The 27,009-nt window shown below is 37.1% G+C and overlaps 1 protein-coding gene across 7 annotated transcripts in view; it reads left to right on the top strand.

Moving 5' to 3' along the window:
* Positions 1–24,492, top strand: part of TUT7 (terminal uridylyl transferase 7) — a 53,727-nt gene extending 29,235 nt beyond the window's left edge. For 2 of the 7 annotated variants that reach the window (XM_081066782.1, XM_081066783.1), the window contains exons 18-29: positions 2,600–2,703; positions 4,605–4,694; positions 5,190–5,303; positions 5,479–5,556; positions 6,170–6,347; positions 8,545–8,592; positions 8,672–8,763; positions 9,412–9,527; positions 10,708–11,033; positions 13,104–13,180; positions 13,558–13,621; positions 22,152–23,914. In XM_081066782.1, coding sequence (XP_080922908.1) covers positions 2,600–2,703; positions 4,605–4,694; positions 5,190–5,303; positions 5,479–5,556; positions 6,170–6,347; positions 8,545–8,592; positions 8,672–8,763; positions 9,412–9,527; positions 10,708–11,033; positions 13,104–13,180; positions 13,558–13,621; positions 22,152–22,219 — 1,355 coding nt within the window. In that variant the 3' untranslated portion in view covers positions 22,220–23,914. Of the gene's footprint in view, positions 1–2,599; positions 2,704–4,604; positions 4,695–5,189; positions 5,304–5,478; positions 5,557–6,169; positions 6,348–8,544; positions 8,593–8,671; positions 8,764–9,411; positions 9,528–10,707; positions 11,034–13,103; positions 13,316–13,557; positions 13,622–22,151 lie in introns of those variants that run through there. The other 5 variants (XM_081066784.1, XM_081066788.1, XM_081066786.1 and 2 more) reach the window with 5 other exon arrangements.
* Positions 24,493–27,009: the final 2,517 nt, after the last annotated feature.

Here is a 27,009-nt window from a genome sequence, read left to right as displayed (position 1 = left end):
AATACTTAAAACACTTCTGAGCAAAGAGTGGGAAGTTGTTGCGTAGGGCAGGTTCATGGAAGAGATGGGCTTATTCTGATCTGAGATGGTGATCGACATTTTTGGAAAAGACTGGGAAGAGACGTCATTCCTAAGAGTGAATGGATGTGAACGTGAGAATTATGGTGTATGTTTTGGAGGACAGTGAGAAGATTGGTACATTTACCGAGGAGTTTCAAGTGGAAATTATTAGGAGATAAGGTAAAGTCTGTAGATTTTAGAAGCCACTGAGGTTTCTTCAGGAGAGAAGGAACCCAATAAAAGCAAAACTTAAGCTTTTTAGGCAGCTAATATAGTCTTTTAGGGAAGGTATTATATAATCTTAGTAATGGTAGAAGAACCTTAACGAGGTGCCAGTGGTATAAAAAGGAAAAGGATGTGAGAGATTCCAAAGGAAATTTCCTAGATTTGGTATCTACAAGTAGGAAATAAGGGTTCAGACTGAAGTCTGGGTGCTTAATAAATGGGAATGTTTGCAGAGAACACCAGGGTAGAGAGAGATGTTTAGTTTGCCATGAAGGTATAATCTTCAAGATAATCTTACTTAACAGTCCAGTAAGAACTAGAAAGAAGGAGTTGTCAATCAGAATTGAAGATTAAAATAAAAGTTTTGCATGAAAGCCTTGCAGAAAGAGAGAACAATAGGCCAAGAATAAAACAGAATTCCCGGGGATCATTTGAGAGAAGTTGAAACTAAACTTTGATTTCTGTGTGTAGAAATTAAGGAAGGACACTAACAAAGGAGCCATAGGAATGCGGAAGTAAGAAACACTGATGATGGATGTGCTGTAAATAAATCCTGGAGGGTGGGCTTATAAGTGTCATAGTGGTTGACAGAGTCAGGAACTAGAATGGGAGCAAAGAATTTGGTGGGGGTTCTGGGATCAGACTCTCTGGTTTTAAATCTTGGTTATCCCACTTGCTGGCTGTGTGATCCCAGAAAGTCACTCAACCTCATTATAAGCTCTCAGTTCCTCATCTGTAAAGTGACAATAACGGTAATAGCATTTAAAATTTAAAAAGGTAGTATGTTAAAGCACAGGGCCTAGCATACGCTAAGTATTCAGTAAACACGAGCTTCCTTGCCCTTCCTCCCCATCAGTATAAGTTAGACTTCCTTTGTTGCCCACACAGACCTATTTTGCTGAAATTTCTTCTGTCATCTACATACGTTTTCCCCCCCGAGTTCCAGACCACTATCTATGTGCCCTCTTCATATCACCATTAAACATTCTGAGAAGAAACTCAAACTCCAGCATCTCAGAATGAACTCATCCTCATCTTTACTACCTCCTTTCTGAGTCCTCTTTCTTGGTTGTTGACATCAGCACCCCTGGAATCACCACAATGAATGAAGTGATAATTAGTCTGTCCTAGACTTGGTTCAGTAGCAGTCATACCTAGCATCAGTCATACCTAGATTTGAACCCAGCTCCACAATTTCCCGGCTGCTATTCCTAAGCAAGTTCATTTCTCTGGGTCTGTGTTTCCTCATCTGTTGGATGAGCGTGAATAGTCTTAGGAAGTCATGTTTGTGAAGGATTGTAGGTACTCAGGAAATGGTAGCTCTTACTGTTACAGCCCTCCTTCTCCCTTAATCACCCTTCCTCCACTCCCTCCACCCGTCCAGTTATAGATTCTCTCAGACATGTTTTGCTTCTTTTCTACATTCCTGTGTCACCATGCTAGTTCAGGCCCAGATCATTTTTCACAATGGTCACCCTGCCTCTATTCCAGGTGCCTCCAATCCATCCATTGCCAGGGGTGTTTTCTAAATAGATGTGGTCAGTGATTCTCCTCAACTTACATCAGTGCATTGGCTTCTCTTTGCCTCTAAGGGTAGTTAGCAGGGCATATGGTCTCTATTTGGGCTCTTCCCAGTTTCTGCCCCATCTCCTGTTACTCATTTATTCCTTTCCCTAAAGTCCTCTCTGTAGCTGCACAATTCCATGGAAGTTCCCTGAACATGCTATTCTGTTTCAGATATCTACCCTTTCCATGTGCAGTTTTCCTTGCCTGGTAAATCCCCTCAGCCTCCTCTGTTTTTCACCTGTTGTTCTCTGGGTTTTTTTTTCAAAGCCTAGCTTAGGCAATTCCCTCCTCTCCTGTTGAAGTTGATTCCTTCCTTTTACTGTCGTAACTTGTAGCTCCATGACAAGTAATTCAAATGATTTCCCCATGGGCTTTTCTCCATATTAGATATAGTCATATGAAGAGAATAGGCAGGGCCCATGTAGTCCAGACTCGACTAGTTTCTTGTTTTGGTGTTTATGAAATTGACAGCCCTACACATATGCACATGACCCAGTGGGTTCCTGGAGGACAGTTAGCTGCCTTATTGATGGTTGTATTTCACATATAGATGTGTTTAACAAATACAAGCTTTGCCAGAGGAGTCTTCCCAGGTGTTTGTTAATAACAGCGAATTCTTTGACTATAGTAACTACAGTGAAGCAAGCCAGAGTTAGGTTTACATAATTTTATGTTGGAACATTCACATAGGAGCAACTTACATATCCAGATGCTATATTTATTGATGCTATCTTATTTCCCAACCTAGGTCTGAGAAACATCTTACCTATTACAACAGCAAAGGTGCCAATTGTAAAGTTCTTCCATTTGAGAAGTGGTCTGGAAGTGGATATCAGTTTGTATAACACATTGGTAAGATTTTCTCTAGGCTTGTTCTTCAGGGAGATTCGAGGGGAATGAATGTCTCTTAATTTACAAAATCTCAAGTATAATTAAGTCGTTCATTTCATCCTACTCATTCTTTCAATAGTTATATTTATATAAGTGTTTGCTGTGTTCCTGGCAGTGTTCTGAGGCTGAGGATATAACAGAATTAAGTTAATATTAGTGTTCATTTAAAATAAGGTCAAGAGCAGCCGGGTAACTCAGTGGGTTAGAGCACGAGCTCTGAACGACTGGGTTGCCGGTTCGATTCCCACACAGGCCAATGAGCTGCACCCTCCATAACTAGATTGAAGACAACGAGCTGCCAGTGAGCTTCCAGAGGGGCGGCCGGATGGCTCAGGGGCAGCTAGATGGCTCAGTCAGAGTGCGAGCTATCAACAACAAGGTTGCCTGTTCAATTCCCATGTGGGATGGTGGGCTGCACCCCCTGCAACGAAAGATTGAGGGCAGCAACTGGACTTGGAGCTGAGCTGCGTCCTCCACAGCTGGATTGAGGAATCGCAATTTGGAGCTGCTGGGCCCTAGAGAAACACACTGTACCCCAATATTCCCCAATAGAATTTAAAAGGACAAAAGCAAAAAAAAAAAAAAAAAAAAGTGTTGTCTCTTAAAAAAATAAATAAGTAAAATGAGGTCAGAGTGGCAGGCACTTTTTGTTTGGCTTGAACTTTTTTTTGTTTTAGTTTCACATGTACGAAACAATGTAATAGATAATTACACCCCTCACAAAGCAATAACCTCCCTCCCCCAATCTACTGCCCCTCTGACATCGTATATAGCTGTTACAATTCCATTGACTCTATTTCCTATGCTGTATTCCATATCCTGTGACTATGTAAATATTATATTATAGTTGACATTTGATATTTTTCAGCTTCAGCTGTACATTGTAGTGATCAGGCATCTACACCGTCTATGAAGTGGTCTCTCTAATAAGACAAGTGTCCATCTGACACCCTACAAAATCTTTACAACATTATTGATTATATTCCCGAAACAACTATCTTGCATATCCCTGTGGTAATATTATGGCTACTAATTTGTACTTTCTTTTTTTTTATTGGAGAACATCAGGGAACAGTATGTTTTTCCAGGACCCATTAGCTCCAAGTCAAGTCATTGTTTTCAAGCTAGTTGTGGAGGGTGCAGCTCACTGGCCCATGTGGTAACCGAACCGGTGACCTTGGTGTTAGGAGGACTACGTTCTAACCCCTGAGCATACCGGCCACCCTAATTTATACTTTCTAATACCTTTACCTTCTCCCCTCTTCCCATTTAGCAACCCTCAGTTTTTTCTCTATATCTCTGAGACTATTTCTGATTTGTTTGCTTATGTATTCTGTTCTTTAGATTCCACATGTAAGTGAGATCATATGGTATTTGTCTTTCTCCATCTGATTTATTTCACTTAGCATAATGTTCTCTAGGTCCATGTGTATGTTTGGCTTGAACTTTGTTTTAAATTTGGATTGGGTGTATTCGCCTGTCCTTTTTGTCTCTCTCACCTGATTTACTTTGGGGCTTTATGGGACCTCTCTGGCTCCTAAAGGCATTTATTTGATTTAAATAACGCCAAGGTGGGTTGGGGGAATCTTCCATCTATTTAAAGGAAACTGATTATTTTAATAGCCTTTATTTTCTAGGAATGTTTAAACTAAGGACATATTAATGTGATGGAAATCATGTCACTTATAATTCTTAACTATTATCTAGTAAGTTAATGAAGCTCGTCTTTGAAGGAAAATATTAATTTTGATCTAAATGTCTTCACCCTAAAATAAATTGTAGTGTAAACCTTTTCAGAATATTCCAGCTTAAAACTTTTTCCTCTAATTGATAGCCTTATAGTGTAATTTCCCTTTAAACAGGCCCTTCATAACACGAGGCTCTTATCTGCTTATTCAGCCATTGATCCCAGAGTGAAATATTTGTGCTATACCATGAAAGTATTTACAAAGGTGCGTATGCTTCCTGTTGTGGTTTATTAGGAAATTTTATTTCATCTTCAGAACTTGTTGAAAACATAAGTCTGTGTACATATATATATATATATATATATATATATATATATATATAATATATATATTTAAAGAACCATGGCCATGTCAAATTCTTTTAACTATTTGGGAATCCCTACTCAGCAAGCTAAAATTTTGTTGTCTTAAATTTTATATAATAATATGATCTTGCTTGTGGCTGACAGTTCCACTGCTCTGTTGGGTTCTTTGTTTTGTATTATTTTTGTTTTTTTTCTTTGATTTATTTTCTTTTATTTTTTGATGTTCTTTTGATTGGTCTTGTTTGGTTTTGTTGGCATATTTCAGTATTTGAAAACGTAAGTTTTATATTAGTGCCCTATAGATGCAATTATTTTCAGAGATAATAGAATAGCTGCAAACTTAGCAGAAAATATTGGTGATCTTTTCTTTGTTCCTCATTTTCCTTCCCTCTAGATGTGCGATATTGGTGATGCATCTAGAGGCAGCTTATCGTCATATGCATACACGCTTATGGTGCTCTATTTTCTCCAGCAGAGGAATCCACCAGTCATTCCCGTTCTTCAAGAGGTATTAGTAAAGGAAATTACGTTTCTCATCTTTAAAGCTGGGTGATCTTTGAGCCCTCTTCCTTCTCAAATATTCTGTGGTTTCTGTAGTTAAATTTTTAATAGTTTTCCTACAAGTTTTTATATCAATGCATTAAGTTTGTAATCCATACTAATAGTTTAAAAATTAATTGCAGATATACAAAGGTGAAAAGAAACCTGAAATATTTGTTGATGGCTGGAATATTTATTTTTTTGATCAAATAGATGAACTGGTACGTATTTTCAGAGTAAAGATTTTTTTCACATCCTTGACTAAAAGTTAGCTATACTATGCTGTAGTGTAAGTGGTCAACAACTATATTATATTATCACTTGTTATATTTATATATATTATGATATTAAAAAAAAACTAGCATATGCAAGTATAAATGTTTCCTTTGAAGTTGAAAACATTTTCACTAAGCCAGGTGAGTTTCTAGGGACAATATCCAGGATTTCTGTAATGCCTAATAATTCAAATGGTTTGGTAACTTTATTCCAAATGAACAAATATTTTCTCTGTGGTTTTGTACAGAGTTTGGAAAGATTTTAAGTTACCGCCAAGGCTCTTAAAGTTTATTTCCAGATTCTTCCACTAACATGCATTCAGAGGTTTGACATAAAACCCTGAGCTCTCCCTATCTCCAAGTCATAGGGTAGAGATTAATAAACACATGTAAGTAGTATTTTAAAATGTGAAAGAAAAGTTACATAATTATACTTTTTATGTATTTAAATTCTAGTTAATTAGAAATAAGTCCATATTTACTCCGTAAGATACAAGTGAATATTGGTATTAGCACTTTACTATAGAGCATGATATCCCTTGCTCCCTTCTATTTCTAGCCCACCTATTGGCCAGAATATGGAAAAAATACAGAATCCGTTGGGCACCTCTGGCTGGGACTTCTTCGTTTCTACACAGAGGAATTTGATTTTAAAGAACATGTTATTAGCATCAGAAGAAAAAGTCTCCTTACAACTTTTAAGAAACAGTGGACCTCAAAATACATTGTTATTGAAGGTACAAATAAAATCAAAAACTAAAATTGAGTAGAATATAGAGTTTGAACTATGAGGGCATTGTTCGTCATCCTTCCAGAACTCTTCCAGGGCAGCCGTTACCACTGATGGGGCCGTGCAGCGGAGCTGTCCCATCACTGTCTGCATCAGATTGAGGTGTCTGCTTCCAGTCTAAAGATTTACTTTTAAATTACTAATGCCCTCATGTGGGGCCTCTCACAAATCTGAAAGTCTTTGGTCTACGTGACAGATCATTCACTATTGTTGAACACTTACTGGAGAATAAGGAACGTCACAGTAGAGATATACCAGCTTCAAGATAAGTGGGACTTTAAAAACCTTCCCAATTGAGGGTTTGAAGAGTGCCACTAAGAGTGAATTTTCAAGATCTTTATTTGCTATTGATGGTAGATTTTACCTGCTATAATTTATATATAAATTTTGACATTTGGTTTGGCCATGCTAAGCCCTTTCCTTGCCATTGAATGAAAGGATCTATGGACGATTGTTGTTTGTAATTGATTACTTATTTTCATTTGGTGGGATTTTAATTTAAAAAGGAGTTTAAGTGCTTATAATGAACTAAGAAATGGTTTAAGACATATTTTGTTGATTTTAATCATGTTTTTTATTCTTCTGTTTTTTTAATGTAGTCATATTACCTAAATAATGTGTGTTACTCTTTATTATACTTTCATCATTACTGCTGCCTATTGACAGTTTTATAATATTGTGAACACTTGTAAATGAAATTCAGGTCACAATGGGTTATAGATAACCCATTAACTTTTTAGGGTCTCATATGTCCAATACATAGAACTTTGTTTTAGCCTTTTCCATTGTCATAGTGGGTTCTCATGATCTTCCAATTATTTGTGTTTTGTTTTTAATTTTGGAAGCCTCATTACCTTACCTTTTAGATGAACCATAAGAGTAGACTAAACCAGAAAGAAGACTTTTAACTAGCTGTTCTAGAGTTGAGAAATTTTAGTGGGGGTAGTAGTAGTGTTTGTAACTATAACAATAGCTAAGGTTATAGCATCTCTACTACCCCAAGCAACCAACCAAAAATATGTCCACATGGACACAGTCACAGATCACCGGAAGAAAGCATGAGCAAACCTACTAGGAAGGAATCTTCTCGTGGTAATTATTAGCATAGGGTTAAGTTGAGGGAGGGATGCTATGTTCCAGCAGTTAGTCTAAATCCTAATATGAGATATCCTGGTCATCGCACATTGGAATCATGACAAACAACCAGAAGGGTTCCTCTTTTTGCTGCTTTACTCTTTTGGTGTATGTGAAATTATCTATTTTTTCAGTGAGATGACCACCAAAAAGATTTTTGAATTTCTTTGCTTTGCTTTCTTGAATATGTTTTTAGGTATTATAGGAAATAATTAATATAATTAAATATCTATATGTGATGTTTAAATTATGAATTATTTTAAGTCATTTATAAAATAGTGTTTTGATTTAGAAAGAGTGTTCACCCCCTCCTTTGTTTTATGAACCAGTTTATTCAAATCTCACATATATCTTTGACATTGGCATGTTTTTCATTATTCCTAACACTTTCTGGGTCATCTAACACGTAATGTTCCAGAACACAACATATATCCCTTTATCTAAGATATTTGAGTGCAAATATTAATGATCATGTGGGAGTTCTTACATGAAGCTTTTACTGGAAATTGAGATCCAAGTAGCCATTGTCTGTGTGTGTTTTAATTTATTTTGTAAGTAAATTTTATAATACCCATGATGAATTACTTTTTAACGTGATCTTTAAGTCTTGTTAGTTGGCAGGAACATTGAGTGCTAAAATGTTTTAAATATGTTTGTGACTTCTATATGCATCTAAAACTTGTATCAGGTAATATCAAGCTAACATTATTCTTCTACAAACAGTATTTTAGTGTTCAAAATAAAACAACTCCTTATAATATAAAGGACTTGATATGTTTTCAAATACAAAGCAACACTTCCTGATGGACACTTGTGAAAAAACTTGCTTATACTTGGGAATATATATTACTTAGCTGTGTAAAAGATTAGAAATTCATTAAAAAGGCAGTCATTTAATACTTTTATTAATGGTAAATTATGTAACACTTCTCGTTATATAGACTTATTGTATGAATAGTGGCATTTTCTGTTTGGTTATTTTATTTGTTCTCTTTTTCTTTTTTACTTAGATCCCTTTGATTTGAATCATAATCTTGGAGCTGGATTATCAAGGAAAAGTAAGTTAACTTTGTAAATATTAATGTGATCTCCTTTTCTTTTAATCATCCAACTGAGCACCTGTTCTTTTCTTCTTAGTGACAAATTTCATAATGAAAGCATTTATTAATGGTAGAAGAGTATTTGGTATTCCAGTCAAAGGATTTCCGAAGGACTACCCCTCAAAAATGGTAAGTGTCTATTGGAAATACCAAAAGAAAAAAAAAAAAATGTTTGAAATCCCTTGTTAAGCACCTAATTTGTGCACATTACTTCAGTAATAACTTAAATACTCTGGAAATCTGGAGAGTCTAGCCAAGGTAAACAATACAAATGCCTAAAAACCTTTTTTAAAACATCTCTGTTTTGAGGCAGTTCGTCAAAATGGGAAAATAGGCAGAAGTGGATTTTGGGTGGGAAAATTAGTAATTTTGGTGCTGCTGCTTTTCCTGGCTAGCACATATACCGTGTTTCCCCCAAAATAAAACCTACCCTGAAAATAAGCCCCAGTTAAGATCGTCAGCCAGATGGACGCATTTCGTACGTTATGACGATGTTCCAGAAGATGACATGACTGCTTTTGAATAAATGTAGATTGTTGTACATGAAAAAATAAGACATCCCCTGAAAATACTCTCTAATGCGTCTTTTGGAGCAAAAATTAATATAAGACACGGTCTTTTCAGGGAAATACGGTATAGGACCCAGTTTTATTTGGGGGGAAACATGGTAGGTGGCATTGCATTCACCAGCATTCAGCTCCATGCCCGCCCTGATTGCTATTGGGTTAGTTTTGTGTTTTCACCTCGCGTTAATAGTCCAGATTTATGTTTTGCTAGGAGTACTTTTTTGATCCAGATGTGCTAACTGAAGGAGAGCTGGCCCCAAATGATAGGTGTTGCCGAATTTGTGGGAAAATTGGACACTTCATGAAGGACTGTCCTATGAGGAGGAAGTAAGTAAATGTTCAAAAGGGGTGGTTTTGTTTTTATGTTCTTATTGTTCCAGTTTTTAAATGAGGTTCTATTGTAACAGAAAATAAACTTGTAGGAAATTCAGATAAGATTTTTACAATGAAAATGACATTATTTAAAATATGGCCTTAAATGCAGATGACAAGGAGTGACTCTGGTGTACAGGTCAGTCTCCCAGGCCTGGTCCCCTTTCCAAATTTTGGTCATGGCCCTAATTATTACTCACTCATTTGGTCATCCACCTCTCCAGCTGTGATGGAAAAAGAAAGGAGAAAACTGAAATTCTTCCCCTTTTACAGCAGTGGGAAGTTCGGAATCATTTTGGTCAATGAAAAGTAAAACCAGTTCCTTCAGGATGTCAATTACACTTCTGATGTGCAGTAACTGAAGTGTAGCTTGGGCGTGTGGACTCGCTGACAGTTTCCTGGACTATAGGGCCCTTTGCTTGTATGCAGTTTAACCCTTAATAATTGCTAAAGTGGACTACTCAGTTTGGTCACCATGCTTTCATCTGGTGATGCTTGCAGGAGGGCAGGGAAACATGGCTTTGGTTGCTTACGTGGAACTTTACTGTTTTGGAGGGATGGTGTTTTTAACTGGACAATAATATGCTCATTTAAAAACATGCTACTAAAATAAGTTACCATCTAAAATTTGAGGCTCTTCTTTAGTACTTTGGTTTTTATTCATATAATAATCACTGGTGATGTTGGGCAAGGAAGAAATGATTTTAACATTTTAAGAACATAAATCTCTATAAATCATCATTCCCTTGTGAACTTAAAGTTTCACGTCTCAAATTTCCGATGCCTAGTAAAGAATGCTAATAGGCCAAAAAGTTTCAAGGAATCACTCCAACGCCAAATTGAATTTCATTACATCAATATCAAGGTAGGTATTGAACCAAGGATTTCCATTAATTGCAGAAAGTGGTTGTACTGGAGTAATTGCAGCACTGGAATAATTGTGAAAATGAAAAACACCCTTAAGCCCTGAGGTTGCCTCTTAATAGATAATAAGGACTTAAGTTTGTTAAATTCTTGTTTTACCCTCTGATCATTACCTTCTATTTCTGGTTATTGCCTAAATCGGAAGTAGTCTTAATATTTTGTTAGGTTTCTGTTTAGACTTTTCTTACCGGTATTGTATTTCCTTCTATAGAGTGAGGCGACGGCGAGATCAGGAAGATACCCTGAACCAAAGATACCCTGAGAACAAAGAAAAAAGAAGCAAAGAGGACAAAGAAACTCAAAACAAGTACACAGAGAGGGAGGTCTCAGCAAAAGAAGATAAGCCTTTGCAGTGCACACCTCAAAAAGCCAAGCCAGCGAGGGCAGCTGTCGACCTGGGGAGAGAAAAAATGCTCAGGCCACCAGTAGAAAAATGGAAGAGACAGGATGACAAAGACTTAAGAGAAAAATGTTGTTTCATTTGTGGCAGAGAAGGGCACATTAAAAAGGAATGCCCGCAATTTAAAGGCTCTCCAGGTACGGACACCAATCGCACCTTAATGTTTGCACTCATATCTCGAGGGAAATCTCTTCTGTGGAGTTCTTCGCTATTTTGGTTTATTTATTTCTTTAACAAATCTAATTACTCAGAAAGATTTTGTTTTTAAGAAAGTGAAATCTCTCACCCTCACCCATTCATTTCCGATCTTCTATAAGTCTTAAACATTTATTCCTGGTTTTACTTAGAGGCTTATGACAGTTATTTGGTTGACTTTTTAAATAAGATTATCAATGAAATGAAAATCTGGTCATCTCCAGTACCTAAAAAATGTAGCGTCAGTGACCATAAAACCAGCTAAAACTTGAGTTTCATTGCTTGGTCTATGCACTTTTGAAATCAAAGCACTGCCCGGCCATTGGAGGAGACATAGTTAAAGTTACCTCATGAAACCAGCTGTGTACGTTGACCAACATGTATTTCTATTTAAATACATTCATGCAGATGCCTAGAAGGAAATAGCTTACACAGTTAGCAGTGGTCCTAACTGCAGAGGAGAATTATGGAGGATTGTATCTGTTAAATGTTTTTCTGCAGTAAGCATGGTTATTTCTATGAGGAGGAAAAATATATGATCAGTCAGTAGTTCAAAATCATCCATAAATCTTGCCCCTTTAAGTTGCTGGATCTGAACTGGCCTACTGTATGAAATGTGTCAAATGTCCGTTGAGGGCACCTTTTTAACTGCCTGTTAAGAGTAAGGGTACCTTGTATATGTATAATAACTTATGATTTACAAGAAATTTATACACTCTCACTTCATTTCTCAAACAAACCTGCAAAAGTGGATGAGATTTGATTAGCTGAGAAAGGAAACGCTTGAGACATAATTTTTTGGATTAAAGTAGTAACCCTATTCCTGTCCTTAATTGTATGTTTGTGGACTTGATAAAGAACAAAAAGTCAGCAATGCTGACAGTTTCCTTAAAATGTTCACTCTAGTGTTTATTGTTCCTGGAACACCAACCAATACCTCTCACCCATTTTATTGTATCATATTAGCAATATAGTGGGTGTTTTTTTTTTAAGACATAAAATTTTAGATCACCTATAATTTTTTTAAAAAACTTTATATGGAAAGAAGTATATTTTTAAATTATTTAATTGTTGATTTTAAAATAGGACTTGAGTGTTTGTGAAAGATATAGCTTGCCCTACTTCTAAGGAACTCAGACAAATTCAAATTCAAAGTTTTTTGCCCTGATGTAGAACGTATGTCAGAATAAAATATTTTTTATGATTATAAAAGGTGAATATATTTAAAAGAAATTAAAATAATAGCAAAGCTAACATTTATTGAGTGCTTACTATAGATCAGGCAGTATTTTAAGTACTTTACCTAGGTGATCATGTCCATTAAATGTGGCATTATTGATATACCCAGTTTATAGATGAGGAAACTATAAACAGTATAGATAAGATGTAATAAAATTTGACCAAAATTATTTTTATAGGCTGCCCTTCAGAAGAACTCAAGGTCTGTGTTACTAACAGCTTGAAGCACATTATCTTTGTGTTCTTCTTTGGTACAACGAAATGGTGAAGGAATACCCCGGCATCCCCCACTTTGGTAGACTTCTTCCTTCTAGCTAGGAGCAAGTGTTAAGTTGTCTGCTGGTCAAGCTCTCAAAGTAGTTAGAGCAGAGATTCTGGCAGGCTGGGGACGCAGCAGCAAATCAAAGAGAGGGGAAGCCTGGGGCAGAGGTGGGGTGTTATCCAACCGAAGGAAAGGCACTAGAACCTTGGTTTCTTCAGAATGCAATCCTTACACCTTAAATCAATTGGTCATATTATAAAAATAAAATAAGAAGAGAGGAGTGGGGCTAGAATGTGGTGAATTTCCTCCAGTACCAATTAAAATTAATCAGTTGCTTCTTCCTTTCTAAAAATTATGCTGCTCCCTCGTTTCTTCAAATACTTTATTTATCCACACAATATACTTAGTGGAGCTTCTGTTACATCAACAGAAAATCTTTCTGTGAAAGTTTGAAAACAGGCTACTGCTCTCGATTTAAAGTAGGAACAAAAAGTGCTGATTTCTTTCTCAGGTATGTCTAAATCAGATTGTATACTTGGATCCCCTTCTTCACCTAGCCCTTTGAGACCAACTGGCACGTTTATTCAGGTAAACCTAGCTCAGACCTGAGCAAGCAGCCCTTCCGTCATCTGTCTGTTCAGCAAACACTTAAACTGAGTGCTAGTAGCTCTGTGCCGGTCTGGACTGTGGGGTGCTGGGCAGGTAGGCCCTGCCTCCTTCCTTCTGGCTAACCCCCCTGGCTCTCTTACTCTGCCTTCAGTGCAGTGTGAGGAAGAGGCTTGCTATGTATGCAGGGCGTGCGTGCTTTAAGGATTCCTGCATTTGTGTCTTGCTTTTCAATTAACTTGCAAAGTTCTGCCACCCACATGCCTAATTTCAGCTCTCCTTGGATATGGTTACAATTTTAAGGCTGTTTCAGATACTATTCCTTTCGATTTTATAAACCAGTCTATTTCATTTTTTAGGCAGTGCTTTTACATGAAGACAAAAAGAAACAAAAAACAACTATATTTTTGAGTCCCCAGTCAGGTATGTGGGTTTGAAAAACAAACAAATGTGTGTTATTTTATTGACTGCATAGTTTACCACATGCCTTTTCAGACGCTTCCTTTGAATAAGTGGTTTTGACAGGGATTGGACATCAGAATCACCTCGGGAACTTTTAAAAATGCTATTGCCCTGTCCCCATCTTCGTTTCCTAAATCAGATTCTTCAAGGGTTAGTCTTGGGCTTTGTATTTTTTAAATGTTCTAGGTGATTCTTATACCATCCCTGAGTAGAAACCATGATAGTTTTTGTTTCTGCTTTGAAATTGCCACTATGTCATCAGCAGTGTAATCTCCTCATAGACATTATTCACTATGCACCAAAGTAAGGAAAGGAAGTAATTGTTGGCTTGAACTCTACACACTGTCTCAGCTAAGTCTTTTGTTCATTCCTTCGACAAATATTTATTAAGCCCCCCACCCACCCACCTGCTAAGTGCGAGGCATGGGCCTAAACACTGACGATACAGGAGTGAACCAGCAAAGCCCATTCCCTCATTTACTATGCATTCTTGTCAGAAGAGATACATAAATGTTTCATGTGATGACAGGTGCTAAGAAATATAAAGGAGGAAAAGGAGAAAAGAGAATGTTGGATAGGGGGGTGGCCTCTCTGATAAAGTAGCATTTAGATTTAAGCAAAGAATCAACTGAAAGGAAGGGGCATGTCAAGGGGAAATTGGAGTTAGACTGTTGTAGCCGAACTAAAAGCAGTTTCTGTCCTCCAGCATCGCTGAGTGAAAGGGGCAGGAGGGAGGGTGGTGGGAGGGGAGGCCAGGGAGGTGGATCTGGATCACATAGCACCTTCAGCAATGAAACAAATGGGTTTTTGTTTTTATTTTTTCCCTCTAAATGAGATGTGCATCTATTGGAGGGTTTTGAGCAAAGGAATATTATTATCTGAATTCTGTTTTAAAAGATTCACCTCCTACTGTTAGGCAGTGAGGGTGGAAACAAATCAACGAGGAGGTCCTGCTGAAGTAGTGCAGGGGAGAGATGGTGACACCCTAGACTTGGGTGGAAGTGGTGGTGGAAGTGAGGGCTGGTCGTGTTCTGGATACAGCAGGTACTTGAATAATGTCATTTTGTTAAAACATTCATGAGGTGCCAGAGGAACCTTGTGTGTATCAATTGGCCTGTGGTCATATTGATTTCATTATACATCATTTCATTTAAAGTGGCAGAAACTATCGACGACATTAAATGAGGACTTACAGTATTTTGAAGGTAGCACCAGCATGACTTGTTGATACATTGGATGACAAAGTATGACAGAAAATGAATCAGAGATGACACTGATATTTGGCCCGAACAACTAGAAGAATGCAGATTGAATTTCCTGTACTGGGGAACACTCAGGAAGAGCGGATTGTGGGGGAGAAAGAGAGTTTAGTTTTAGACATGGAAGTTTAAGAGGCCTGCTAGATATCCAGGTAGAGATGCCGAGTAGCCAGTCGGATATAGGAGCCTGGCGTCTAGAGCAGAGGTCCTGGCTAGAGATATAAATTGGAGTATTATCAGTGGTAGTTAAAGGACTGGGTCTGAGATCACCTAGGAAGTAGATGTATATAGACAAGAGAAAAGCATTTAGAGACTCAAAATAAAGGAGACGGGGGGAAAAATGGTCAGTGAGGAAGCAGAAGCACAAGAAAGGTAGGTCCTGGAGTCCAAATGCAGAAAATGCCTAAAGAGAAGAGATTGACCATTTGTGCGAATTGCTGCTCATAGGTCTGCTGAGATGGTACACTGAGAATTAGTAAGCGTTGGGTTTGGCAATGTGGAAGTCTCTGGTGACTTTGAAAAGAGTCATTTCTTTGAAGTGGAGGGGAGAAAAACCTGATTGCAGGAGTTGTGGTGAGAAATGCTAGAAGAGGAATGGTAGGCAACATAACTTCAGCTGTGGGTGCAAAGCGCCAGGTCCCCCGTTGCCACCAGGTCCCCAGGTCTAGGAACAGATACTCAAAGGGAGAGGAAACGGGGAGGCCCCGAAGGTCTTTTTCTGGTGTTTCTAGAGTGCTTTTGAGTCCTAACAGGGAAGGGAGAAAATTGAGGGGGAATAGAAAAAAACAAAGAAACTTTAACATACTGAGTAATTTTTTTCTGCTTTTTTTAGTAAAAAGGAATGAAACTAAACTTGATGCAAGCATTCTGAGTTCTGGCCCTTACTAACTTTGCTTAATCAATCAATCAATCTCTCCCTCTCGCTCTCCCCCCACACTCTCTCCCCCTCTCACTCCGTCTCTTTCTCATCTTGTTCAATAAGTCGGGTTAAAGGAAGGAAATTAAATAAGCATGTAGAGCATTGTACTCTTTTTAACTTGGTTGTATAATTTATGAGAAAAGTTAAGTGTTTGAAATTTTAAAACTTCACTGATATAACCTGACATTTTTATATGTCATGTAGAACAACCCACATGTTTTATGCTCAGCTTTTATGTATTACATATTGCTAATGTACACACAACCGTTTGTTTTTAGATTGGAAGGATGCTGTGTTAGTGAGAAAGTGTGAAGAGTCTAAACTGTCTCCACCATCATGTGTCAGATACTGAGAAACAGCATTCTCACGTTCTCAGCGGCTTCCTAATCCCGCAGTAAAGAGAGCTCTTCCCTGCTTCTACCAGCCCAGTCTGAAATAAGCCAGGGTGCAGCCATCTCACACTGGTACGGCTAAGAAAGCTCCCAGCGAGGAATCTTTGATTGTCTCTACCCTGTTTCCTCGAAAATAAGACCTAGCCAGACAATTAGCTCTAATGCGTCTTTCGGAGCAAAAATTAATATAAGACCCGGTTTTACTGTAATATAACATAAGACCGGGTAATATAATGTAGTATAATATAATATAATGTATAATATAATATATAATACTGGGTCTTATATTAATTTTTACTCAAAAAGACACATTAGAGCCAGTGGTCTGGCTAGGTCTTATTTTCGGGGAAACACGGTACTTTGAATGTTGTTCCCAAGAGAAAAAAATAAATGGAATTATTAAGTTACTTAACTACTTCTGTTTCTCTCAGTACCAAGGTAAATTATCTCAAACGTATAAAATAATCTAAAAAGAAATAGGCATTTTTATGCTATGAATTTTACTTTTTTTTTTTAAATAGTGGGGGAAAACATTCGAAGTGGCATCAAATCTTTTTGCAACCAAAATTTAAAAGGCATGGGAATTGAGGTTGGCAGACAGAGTGAGGTCAGATGATTTAAAGAGAAACAAATCTTCATAGAATTGCCACCCTAACTCAAAAGGGGAATGTTGTACATGAAAAGTAAAGACATGGGAGGCTCAGTGAGAAAACTAAGAGCAGCCCTTTTCTGGGAATGTTTTGGAATTGTTGTCAGTAGAATGCATGGATTTAAAAACAAAAGTTCTACTGAGAAAGCTCCCCAAAATCAAACAGAAGTGAAATGAGAATGGGATCTATTGTGAGACCATTTGATTGACAATGCGAGCAGCCATGAAAGATGGATGAGGAGATTGACAGGTTACCCATGGAAGCAAGTTCCAACAGATGAATATGTATGGGAAATAGACTCCACTGCTGTTTATGGGATTGTTTCCCATAAGGTCCTCTGAGAATTTGAGAGTCAAATAGTTAGCATATGTAAACAAGCCAAAAGAGTGTTGATTTTTATAAGCTTCAGCTTTGAACAGATATGTCAGAACATTTTACATAGGAAAAATACTGATCCTTGCTTAGTTGAAATGTTTGTTTTGCCAAGGATAAATATTTAGGAACATCGGCTGTACAGTCAGATTGCATGGTATGATTTCCAGCTTTGTGACCTTGAAAAACCTACTTAGCTTCCACTTCAGTTTCCTCATCTGTTACAGTAATAATACCTGACTCATAGGGGTGTTGAGAAATCCATGTAAAAGCACTTAGAACACCTGAATGTAGTGAGAGCAAAGCAGAGATTTGTGGGCGTGGTGATTGCGTTGGTATTCCTGCAGGGCATGTGTCAGCATTGCTCCTGCTAAAGGTTTTACACTTCTTACAAGTAGAATTTTATAATCATTGCGTAAAATTTTTTAAGTGGTGGAGGAATACAGACATTAGTTGTTATATCTAGAAGTGGCATTTCCGGTTGACATTAAGATTTTTGTAATTCTCTTCCAAGTAAGAGACTTACATATTTATAAATCTTTTGAGCAACTGTAAAACTTAAATTTATTACAGGAAAAAAGTTATTAAAATACCAGGGGGAAAAAAGAATAAATAAACATAGGTAAGGTTAAAATTTATCCTTTCCAATAAATTAAACTCTTTAAGTAAGTATATGACAGCTGATAAGACTGTCAAATTTATTCATGATAAATTTATCCAAATTATCTGTGTTGTTATGAATGTGAAATATGTCTCAATTGCAAGTAGCATTAAGTTTCCCCAAAGCTCTTCCTGACTTTAGGCAAGAGATTAGCTTCTCTGAGCTATAGATGTCTCATCTATAAAACTGTAATTAGCACCACCTATCTCATTGGGTGCTGAGAAGATGCACCCAGTCTGCGATAAGCATTCAGCCAAGTTCTCTTTTCTCTCCTGATACCTGCCTCCATTCCTTTCCAGTAGCCTAGATATAATTCTTGACTCCTAAACAAGATAGTAGTGAACAGAAAATTTCATGAATTTTCTTGACCTTCATTGTTACCTCCCTCCCCCACATACAAACGGCTAACACAATGCGTTAGATGTTCATTAAGTTTTATTGATCAGAGGTACACTCATTTGGAAGGAATAATGAAAACTAAGGGGGAAAAAGGTTAAGAACAGGAGCTTTTAAAGTCAAGACATACTTGAGTTTGAAATCCAGCCCATCCTTTTATTGGCTGTGTCACCTCCGCACATTCTCGAACCTCTCTGTGCCTCAATTTCCTTATCAATAAGTTAGGGCTATCACCTCACAGGGCGATAAGGATTAATTTCACATATGTAAAGCCCTTAACACAGCACCTGGCACATGCCACTCAATAAATTATCACTACCCTTGTTACTATAGTTAACAGAGTCTCCAACCTTGCTCTAATTTCTCTCTCCTAACTTACAGGGAAGTATAAAACGGAGATTCTTAACAAAAAAGTACTTCTTGAAACAGTCTGGCAGATTGAATTATCAGTGAATATAGAGATCATCCTTTTTGATACTCTTCTTGATATTCCAGTATATGAACATAACTGTTATTTATTTAATCATTCCTTATTAATAGCCTAGCTATTTTCAAATATATCAGTATCTTCAAAGCTCTTTTGCTTGCATACTCTTCCCCCCAAGTATTGAAAGCCCATATATCTCCTTGTGCATTTTTAAATTGACATCTAAATTTTTTATCATAATTACAAAGCATGTAATTTCGGGGGTTGTAAATATTGGCATTTTAAAATACTTTTAAATCAACCTTAAATGTATCAGATGAAATACAAATATTGCAGAAATTTTACATTATTTCCTTTTTCTTTGTTTCACTTCCACAGAATTTTATCTTAAGATGATATATTTTAATCCTATATATATCAAGCATCTTATTGATCAGCCTATCATAATCTGCAACAAAAATATTTATATAAATTGGATTTTTAAGCTTTTAATTAAGACTCAAAGCAAGAGATTCTTCTAAATTGTTTTTACAATTATTAGACTAATATAATTGATCAAAACAAATGTTACAAATTTTGATTAAAAATTATAAAATTACTTTTTATGTTTTATATACTGAAAATGACTGTCATTTAATAAAATAGATGGGATTTGTTTTCCCCATGCATTTATGTAACTTTGGATCAGTGCTACTTATTGCAGCTGTATAATAAGAATGATCTATAACCTCCTTTTTCATACCCATTTAGCAAAATGATTTTGAAATTTATGTATCTTGCTGTATATAGATTTAGGGGTTTTTTACCGTATTTTGTATTTATGTGAATATGGAATATTTTACGTGTCTGTTCCCTAGTACACGAGCATTTAGATTGCATCTGATTTTTTGCTGTTATAAACAGTGTTGTGAACATTCTTGTATTAGTCTCCTTGAGCATAGATGAGAGATTCTATAGGCCTTGTGTACCTAGAAGTTAAATTGTTAGGTCATAGCATCTTTGCATTATGTGTTTAAGTAGATGCTGTCAAATTACCCTCTTATTGGTTGAAACAATTGCCACTCCCGCCAGCAGTTTATTTTTGCATATCTGATGAGAAAAATACTTTGGTGGTGTTCTAATATATATATTATCTTGACTCTGGTAATGCTCACTACCTTTTTATATGTTACTGGCCAATTGGAGTTCCTCTTCTGAATTACCTGTTCAAATCATTTACCTATTTTCCTGTTGTATTTTGGTTTCCTTATTAACTTGTAAGGGTTCTTCATTTATTCTGAATACTGCTCCATTATTATTTTATACATTCCAAATATCTTCTTCCACTATATCTTGTCTTCTGACTTGTGTCTATTGCCACTCCAGAGTTTTCAGTTTTGAGATTATCACATGATTGGTTTTCCATGAGTAGTTTTCATATTCATGTGGTTCATGATTTAGAGTCATCTTTGAGAAATTCTTCCGTAACCTGAGGTCATAAAGATAACCATCTATATTTTCTTCTAATATCCTTTAAACTTTACTTTTCCTATTTAAGCCATTAATCCATCTGGATTGTGTATAAAGAATGAGGTAGTGATCTAACCTTTTTTCCCCTTGAGTTGAATATCAAGAAGAGTATCAAAAAGGATGATCTCTATATTCACTGATAATTAAATCAAGTGACAAGCCTATCCTCAATACTTTGAATATCAAAGTTCAGAATATCAAAGGTGTGTGCCTAGAGACCAATAGATACTGTGGTATAAATACTACAGTAGAGTGTTTTGTCTCTTCCTGATTAGTATTTCTCATGTGTCACTGTGAGTTGACTGACTAGATACCCTGCTCTGAAAAGTTTGCTTTTGGGGGGGCATAAGTTTTTATTTGCATACTTAATATGTTTGCTTTAGAAAATTTACAAAGTATAGTTAAGCAAAATGAAAAGAAAGGCCATTTATACTTGCTCCCTTCTAGAACATTACTATTTAGGTTTTGGAGGTAGAATCTTTCCATCTTTTTACAGTATAATAATAATTTAATGTTTATCGAGTACTTTCTATGTGCCAGGTACTATTCCAGTTGCTTTACATGTATCAATTCACTTAATCTTCACACTAACTCCAAAGGGGTAGGTATTATTGCCCTGATTTTACAGATAAGGAAAATTCGGCATCAAATTTATATGATTGGTGGGGTTTTCGTATGTATGTAATACTATTTGTGTGGTTTTATAACCTACTTTTTTCTTGTTATTATTTATCCTATGCATACCTAGCATTTTATTGTGTTCATAATATGCTTAGTCATATCACAAATTTGGGACATACTTAAATTATTATATGGTTTATGTGAATATGCATTTAGCAAAATTTCTACCCACCTTCCTATCCTTCAGATCTTCCTTTAAACAATTTGTTGATCAGAAATTGGTATCTTGTTTTAATTTGCATTTCTTTGATTACCCATTGATACTGAATATTTTTCATATACTCATGCTATTTTTTTCTTTCATATTTTGCTTGTTCTTTCCCCAGCTATCTATTGTTCATCTTTTCTGTATTGATTTGTTCTTTATGCTAAGTTCTTTATGCTAAGCATAGCAGGCCTTTTTCATAAGTAAAGCATATGGTGGTGTGCTAAGGAAACTTCCCCACCCCAAGATTGTATAAATATTCACTGCATTTATACTTTGACTCTTATATTTAATACTGTAATTCATTTGGAATTGGGTGGGGAGGAAGGCTATGATGTGAGAAAGGAAACTAATGCCGCGTACCCCCCAAGATTACTTATTTGACACAATACCAGTTATTGAACAATGCATACTTTCCCCTATTGGTTTGAAATGCAGTTTTTGTTATATTCCATTTTCTTGTACATAATCACTTAAGAATTTCTCAATTTTCTTATTTCATTGGTCTGTTTAATTACTCTGTGGTTTGGTTTTAATGAGTAATCCTCACTTACAAAATTTTTTAGAACAAAAATTATTAATTACTCTGTGGTGTGGTTTTAATGAGTAATCCTCATTTCTGTCCTTCACCTGTACATACAATAAATTTACTTTTTTCTTTTTATATCAGTGTTATTACTTGCAGTGTCATCATCATTCACACCTTCATGTCTGCAGAGTAATGAGGAAAGATATTTATTTCTGACCAAAGAATTCTCTGCAGTCTGTTATGTTTGGTTGCAAATGAAGACATTGATCTGTAAAAGTAGATAGAGCCTTTGAAAAGTTCACCTGCACTAACACGGAAATAATGAACATGCAAATGTGTATCTCGCCTAATTGCTTAATTCAAAACAAGTGACCGATTCCAGTGTGAAAAGTTTCTGTGAATAATTAACAAGAAGAAGTAATTTGATGGTTTTTGCAATGAAATGAGGCTTGTTTTATTTATGTAATGTTTTGTTTTCTCCCCTCCTCTAGGTAGCCTTTCCAGTAAATACATGACTCAGGGAAAAGCCTCAGTGAAGAGGACCCAGCAGGAATCATGAGGAAGGAAATTGCAGCGCTCTAAATGGCCACTCAGGCGGTTCTATTCACTTTGAAAATTAGGTTCATTTCACAGGACACAGCACCATAGATCAGGCTTCGACTTAACATTTACGGGAAATGTCAGATTTTTTAAACGAATGAAATTGTTAATGAGGAAAAAAATTTTAATATAATCTTACCTATCACAAATCCCCATAGATTTAAGGATTTTAATAAAAAGCCATGGTGTGTGCATTTAAGCCAGGTTTTTAAAAAATGTAACTATGGGCCAGTATTCAGTGAATACAATTATATGCTTTTTAATTTTCAAAGCACACTAAAAATGGTGTGCTGATAAACCCCAAGTAAATTAATCTTTTCTTTCCTGTAAGTCCCTTTTTTGTTTCGAAGAGGGGAAATTATATTTATTGTTGTTTACCGAATCCTTGTGTGAAAGCGTGTCAAATACGTGTGAACTGCTACTACTGTATTTACGATTTACAAACCTTATTTTATTGATATTTGTAGAAGTGATAAAATGAACATGAGTACCTATTTATGTGAGTCTTCCATAGATGAGCAATGCCACTGAGGGCCTTTTTGTTTTTTCCCCTCTCTAATTTTAAGTAAGTTGACATATAACTACTTTGCTTATAAAACTGAAGTAAGGAAAACAAGTAGTCCTGTTTGCTTCTGAAAACGTTTACAAAGGAAAAATGACAAAAGTGCTTTTTACTTTTTATAACATTCAAAAATTAGGGTGGAGAACTTCAAAAAATCCCTGAAGATTAAAGAGACCGTATCTGCCAATCACAGATTTGGTCGGTGTCATTTTAGGTCTGACTGGAACCCTCATGGAACTGTTTCTCTAACTTCACAAGCCTTTCAGAAGTAGCACATGGTCAGAACTGTTCCTTGGTTTATTTATCATTTTGAAATAAAATCAAAATTTTGACCTGTAATTTTAGCCACATCACTTTCTAGTGAGAGTTCTAAATTTCATGAGGAAATTCGATCAAGGAATAGGGCAGTACAGGTCCACTCCTCTTCATCCCGTGCTCCCTTAGCTTGAACTCATGCAGCCTGGTGTTCATTGACACCCACTGTGTCCAAGCACTGGGGATGTGCATGTAAGAGGCACGGACTTTGGGTGATGAGCTCATAGGGAGGGATGCAGAAGGTGCTTACTGAACAAGCATTCCCAGCTAGAAGAGGACTCAAAAATTACACACCTGTGTGCCCTTCTTTTAAACAAATTACTTGCAGACATTGCAGCTATAGAAGAATCAGACCAAAATTAACTTTAGAATTGGAAGTTATGGTAGAATTAGTGATCGTTCCTTATTCACATTGAATGAACACAAACTTGTGGATTAAGTGAATTATGAAACCAAGGCTGAAATTCTACCCTACTTGACTTTCCTCAGCTGCTGCTCTTCTGAGTTCTCTTGCCTTCGGAAATGAAAGTCAACTTGAACAGGCATACAATTCTTGTCACACTTGGGAAGCATGTTGATGCTGTTGTCTTCTGGCATTATAGCAGATATCCGAGGCCAGCCTAATTATTGTCCCCTTGTAGGTTGCATTTTTCTGCTTAAGTGCTTCTGTTTATCCCTGTAACGTTTGTGTCAGTAACTTTTGTGTGAAACAAAATTGAATCCAATTGTCTCCTCACCCAAGTTTTCAATTTGAGAAAGTATATTAATTTTTTTCTCAAAAACACTTTTGTCTTAATATTTTTGTATCATCTTTTTCTTTCATGCTAGGAAAACTTCTCAAGTTTAATCTTCACATGACTGGCTTGATTTTTAGTGTCATTCTGCTGTTTTCTGTTTCTAACATGAATTTTGTCATTTCAATTCTAATTTTCTTTAACTTAACCTTACCCACCTTCCTTTTCCTCTCATTCTTTTAGTTTATTTTTATCTTTTCATAGAAATCATGTTTTCTTACACCTTTTTAAGGATGTTCAAAAATTCGCTGCATTCTATTCCGATTCCTATAGTAGATTCTACCCAGTGTATTGAGCTTTTTTTTTTTCTTTTGATCCCTCCACTGGATCAATGAGACAGTGACCAGTATTTACCAGTAGACCTGGAAAATTGACTGCACTTGGTTGTTTGCTCCCTTTATTTGGATGCTGGTCACAGCCCCTTCTTCGTGCCCCAGCGTGGTGACAGACATATCTGCTCCATACCGTGTCTTGTTCGCAGGACATAGCTATCTTTCAAATGCAGCTGGCTGTCTCATAAGTTCCACAAATGCACCGCTACTGGGATTCTCCTTTCCTCTCAAAAACAAACAAAAATAGGAAATCCATTTTGTATAGCCCCAATCAATACTTTTTAACCTCTTGCTCAGTATATAGAGTATCAACAACGTGGATCTGAGTGGAAAAATTTGTGGGTAGATTGGTCAATAGCATTCATAGTGTTACAGGCAAAAAGTTGAAAAGCAAATGCAGAATTTAACAAACACCCATAAAACCATAAAGATGTGCTCTGTGCTTTTTTCTTTGACAGCAGGTGTGTTTGGACAGCAGTCAAGAATTTAGCAAGCTTCAATGTGGAATTCTAGACTTCACTGGAGTCTGGCTTTGCCAGTTTTCCAGCTGAGTGTAGCACTCTCCCCTAACTTCTTGGCAGTTCCGTTTCCTTGCCTATGAAATGGAAATCATATCTGTCCTACAGAGTAATGAGGATCAAGTGAGGTCTTACTAGAAAAGACGTTTTAAAATGGCTGGAAACCTGAAACTAAATCCTGAAGTGCAGTACTGGATATTTCCCCATTGAAAGTTTTTAACCTGTTAGTGGAAATCCAAAAGTGTTTACAGCTTGCAAAACTCCCCACAGTCCCCGAACCCTTCTCATTTCAACACCGCAGGACAGCTGCTGCTCTGAGATAAAGGAGCACACATATTTCTTACATAGTCATGAAAACTCTTCTAATGACACACCAATTGAAGGGATCTGCACCAATTTCAAATAACATTAGGTATCAATGATCCACTGACAAGTAGATTTTGTGACTTAGCAGTTACATGCAAAACAACTAACCCAAGAACAATAGTGTGTATTAAATAAAGGAAAGATGGTTTTTAAACATACACAGGATCCTGAATTAAGAAAAATAACTAAATTTTTAAGTGTCGAATGTACTATACTAAAAAGCCTTAAGCATCGTTTGTAAAATAGCCAACACATCTTTCCTACAGCTCAAAGTTGTGAGGCTACTGCAAGTGCTCATGGTTCTCTTGAAAGCTGTAAAGTGCTACACGACCTGTATGATACTTCAATAATTGATAAAATGATCATGGCATTTTCCCCATTTTTATTAACTGCTTTTTTAGAGCAGTTTTGGGTTTACAGCAAAATTGAGCGGGAAGTACAGAGAGTTCCCCTATCTCCACAAGCCAACCTCCCCCACTATCCACATACAGCACCAGGGTGGGACGTTTGTTATATATAATCCATGAAGCAACAGGAACACACTATTACCACCCAAAGTCCATAGTTTACATTAGGACTCGTACTTGGTGTGGTACATTCTGTGGGTTTGGACAAATGTATAATGGCGTGTTTCCACCACTAGTAATGTCATATAGAGTAGTTTCACAATATATGGCATCTTTAGATATCCATTAATAGCAATGTTTTTTGAGTGCTGTTGTGTGCCTTGCACTTTTCTAAGGGCTTTTCATTTAATCTTCACAGTATCTGGAGGAGGAAAGACACGAGAAATAAATTACCGTGTCCCTAATCATCCAATTTATCAGATGAAGCCAAGAGACCAGCCGACCCCACTACTGCTTCTGAATCCCAGTTTTTTCCATGTGCTTTGGGATTTAGCGGGGGTGTGTGGAAATAACCATCCTTTTATTGTCGACGCAGTTGCATTTCAGTAGCAGGGAGGCTGAACTAGTTAATGGAATTTTGAATTATCCAATCCTGTAGGCTCTAGGAGAGTAAAGCTAAACTGGGCTCTAAAACACACAGCACTGATTAGTTCTTCCCACATCAAAACACTGAGCAGGAACCTATCATCCCCAGCACCACTCCACGGAACCTCCTTTTTCCCTTTACCTCCAGCACTTCCGCGAGAAATGCTGCCTATCCTCATGTTCTCCCATTTGCTAACCCTGCTGCATTGCTGTTCTACCGTGATCTCTAATTCTTCCCTGGACCCTCCGTTTATCAGGTTTCCTGTGTATGTTCAGGTATAGTGTCTGGTGCTCAGGAATATGTGGTAAATGAACAGGCAGGGTTAAAAGGCAGAGCCAGGACAAGGTCCGACCAACAACAGTTCGATCAAGTTTATTGATTGGGTCTCGAGATAAAAATGATTATTCACAGAGCTGCCCAGTCACATCTTAGAGTGGGGTTGAGTTCCAAAATCAGTACCTAAAGCGAAAATTGCATTAACACCATCCTTCAACATCCCAGGCAGTACAGCACGCTTGCTGGGGGCTCTTTATTTATTGTACGACTCCGCAGTAATTCTACGTTCTTAAGAACTGCCAGCTGGACCAAAAAAACTGAAATGTCTGTAGCTGTCCAGGCCTTGGAACCATCCTGCCTTTGAGAGCACCAGCTCCCGAGATGGGGTGACTCCTCAGCGTTCTTAAGCGGTGGCGCCACACCTTGTCCAGGAGTCAGATCCCGGAGCGACGGAGTTGCCTCCGGAGTCGATGTCGGAGATCATTCTGGGCGCTCCAGCCCCGCTCCCGACGACGCGCTGAGATCGCCCTAGTGGTGATGACCTTCCTGGGCCCCAGCGCCTCCGCATCACCACGCCCCGCCCTCCGCCCGTC

Source organism: Rhinolophus hipposideros (genome assembly GCF_964194185.1).
Source record: "Rhinolophus hipposideros genome assembly, chromosome: 11".
Taxonomy (NCBI): Eukaryota; Metazoa; Chordata; class Mammalia; order Chiroptera; family Rhinolophidae; genus Rhinolophus; species Rhinolophus hipposideros.
Note: the sequence above shows the minus strand (reverse complement) of the source record. Positions and strands in the feature narration are given on the sequence as shown.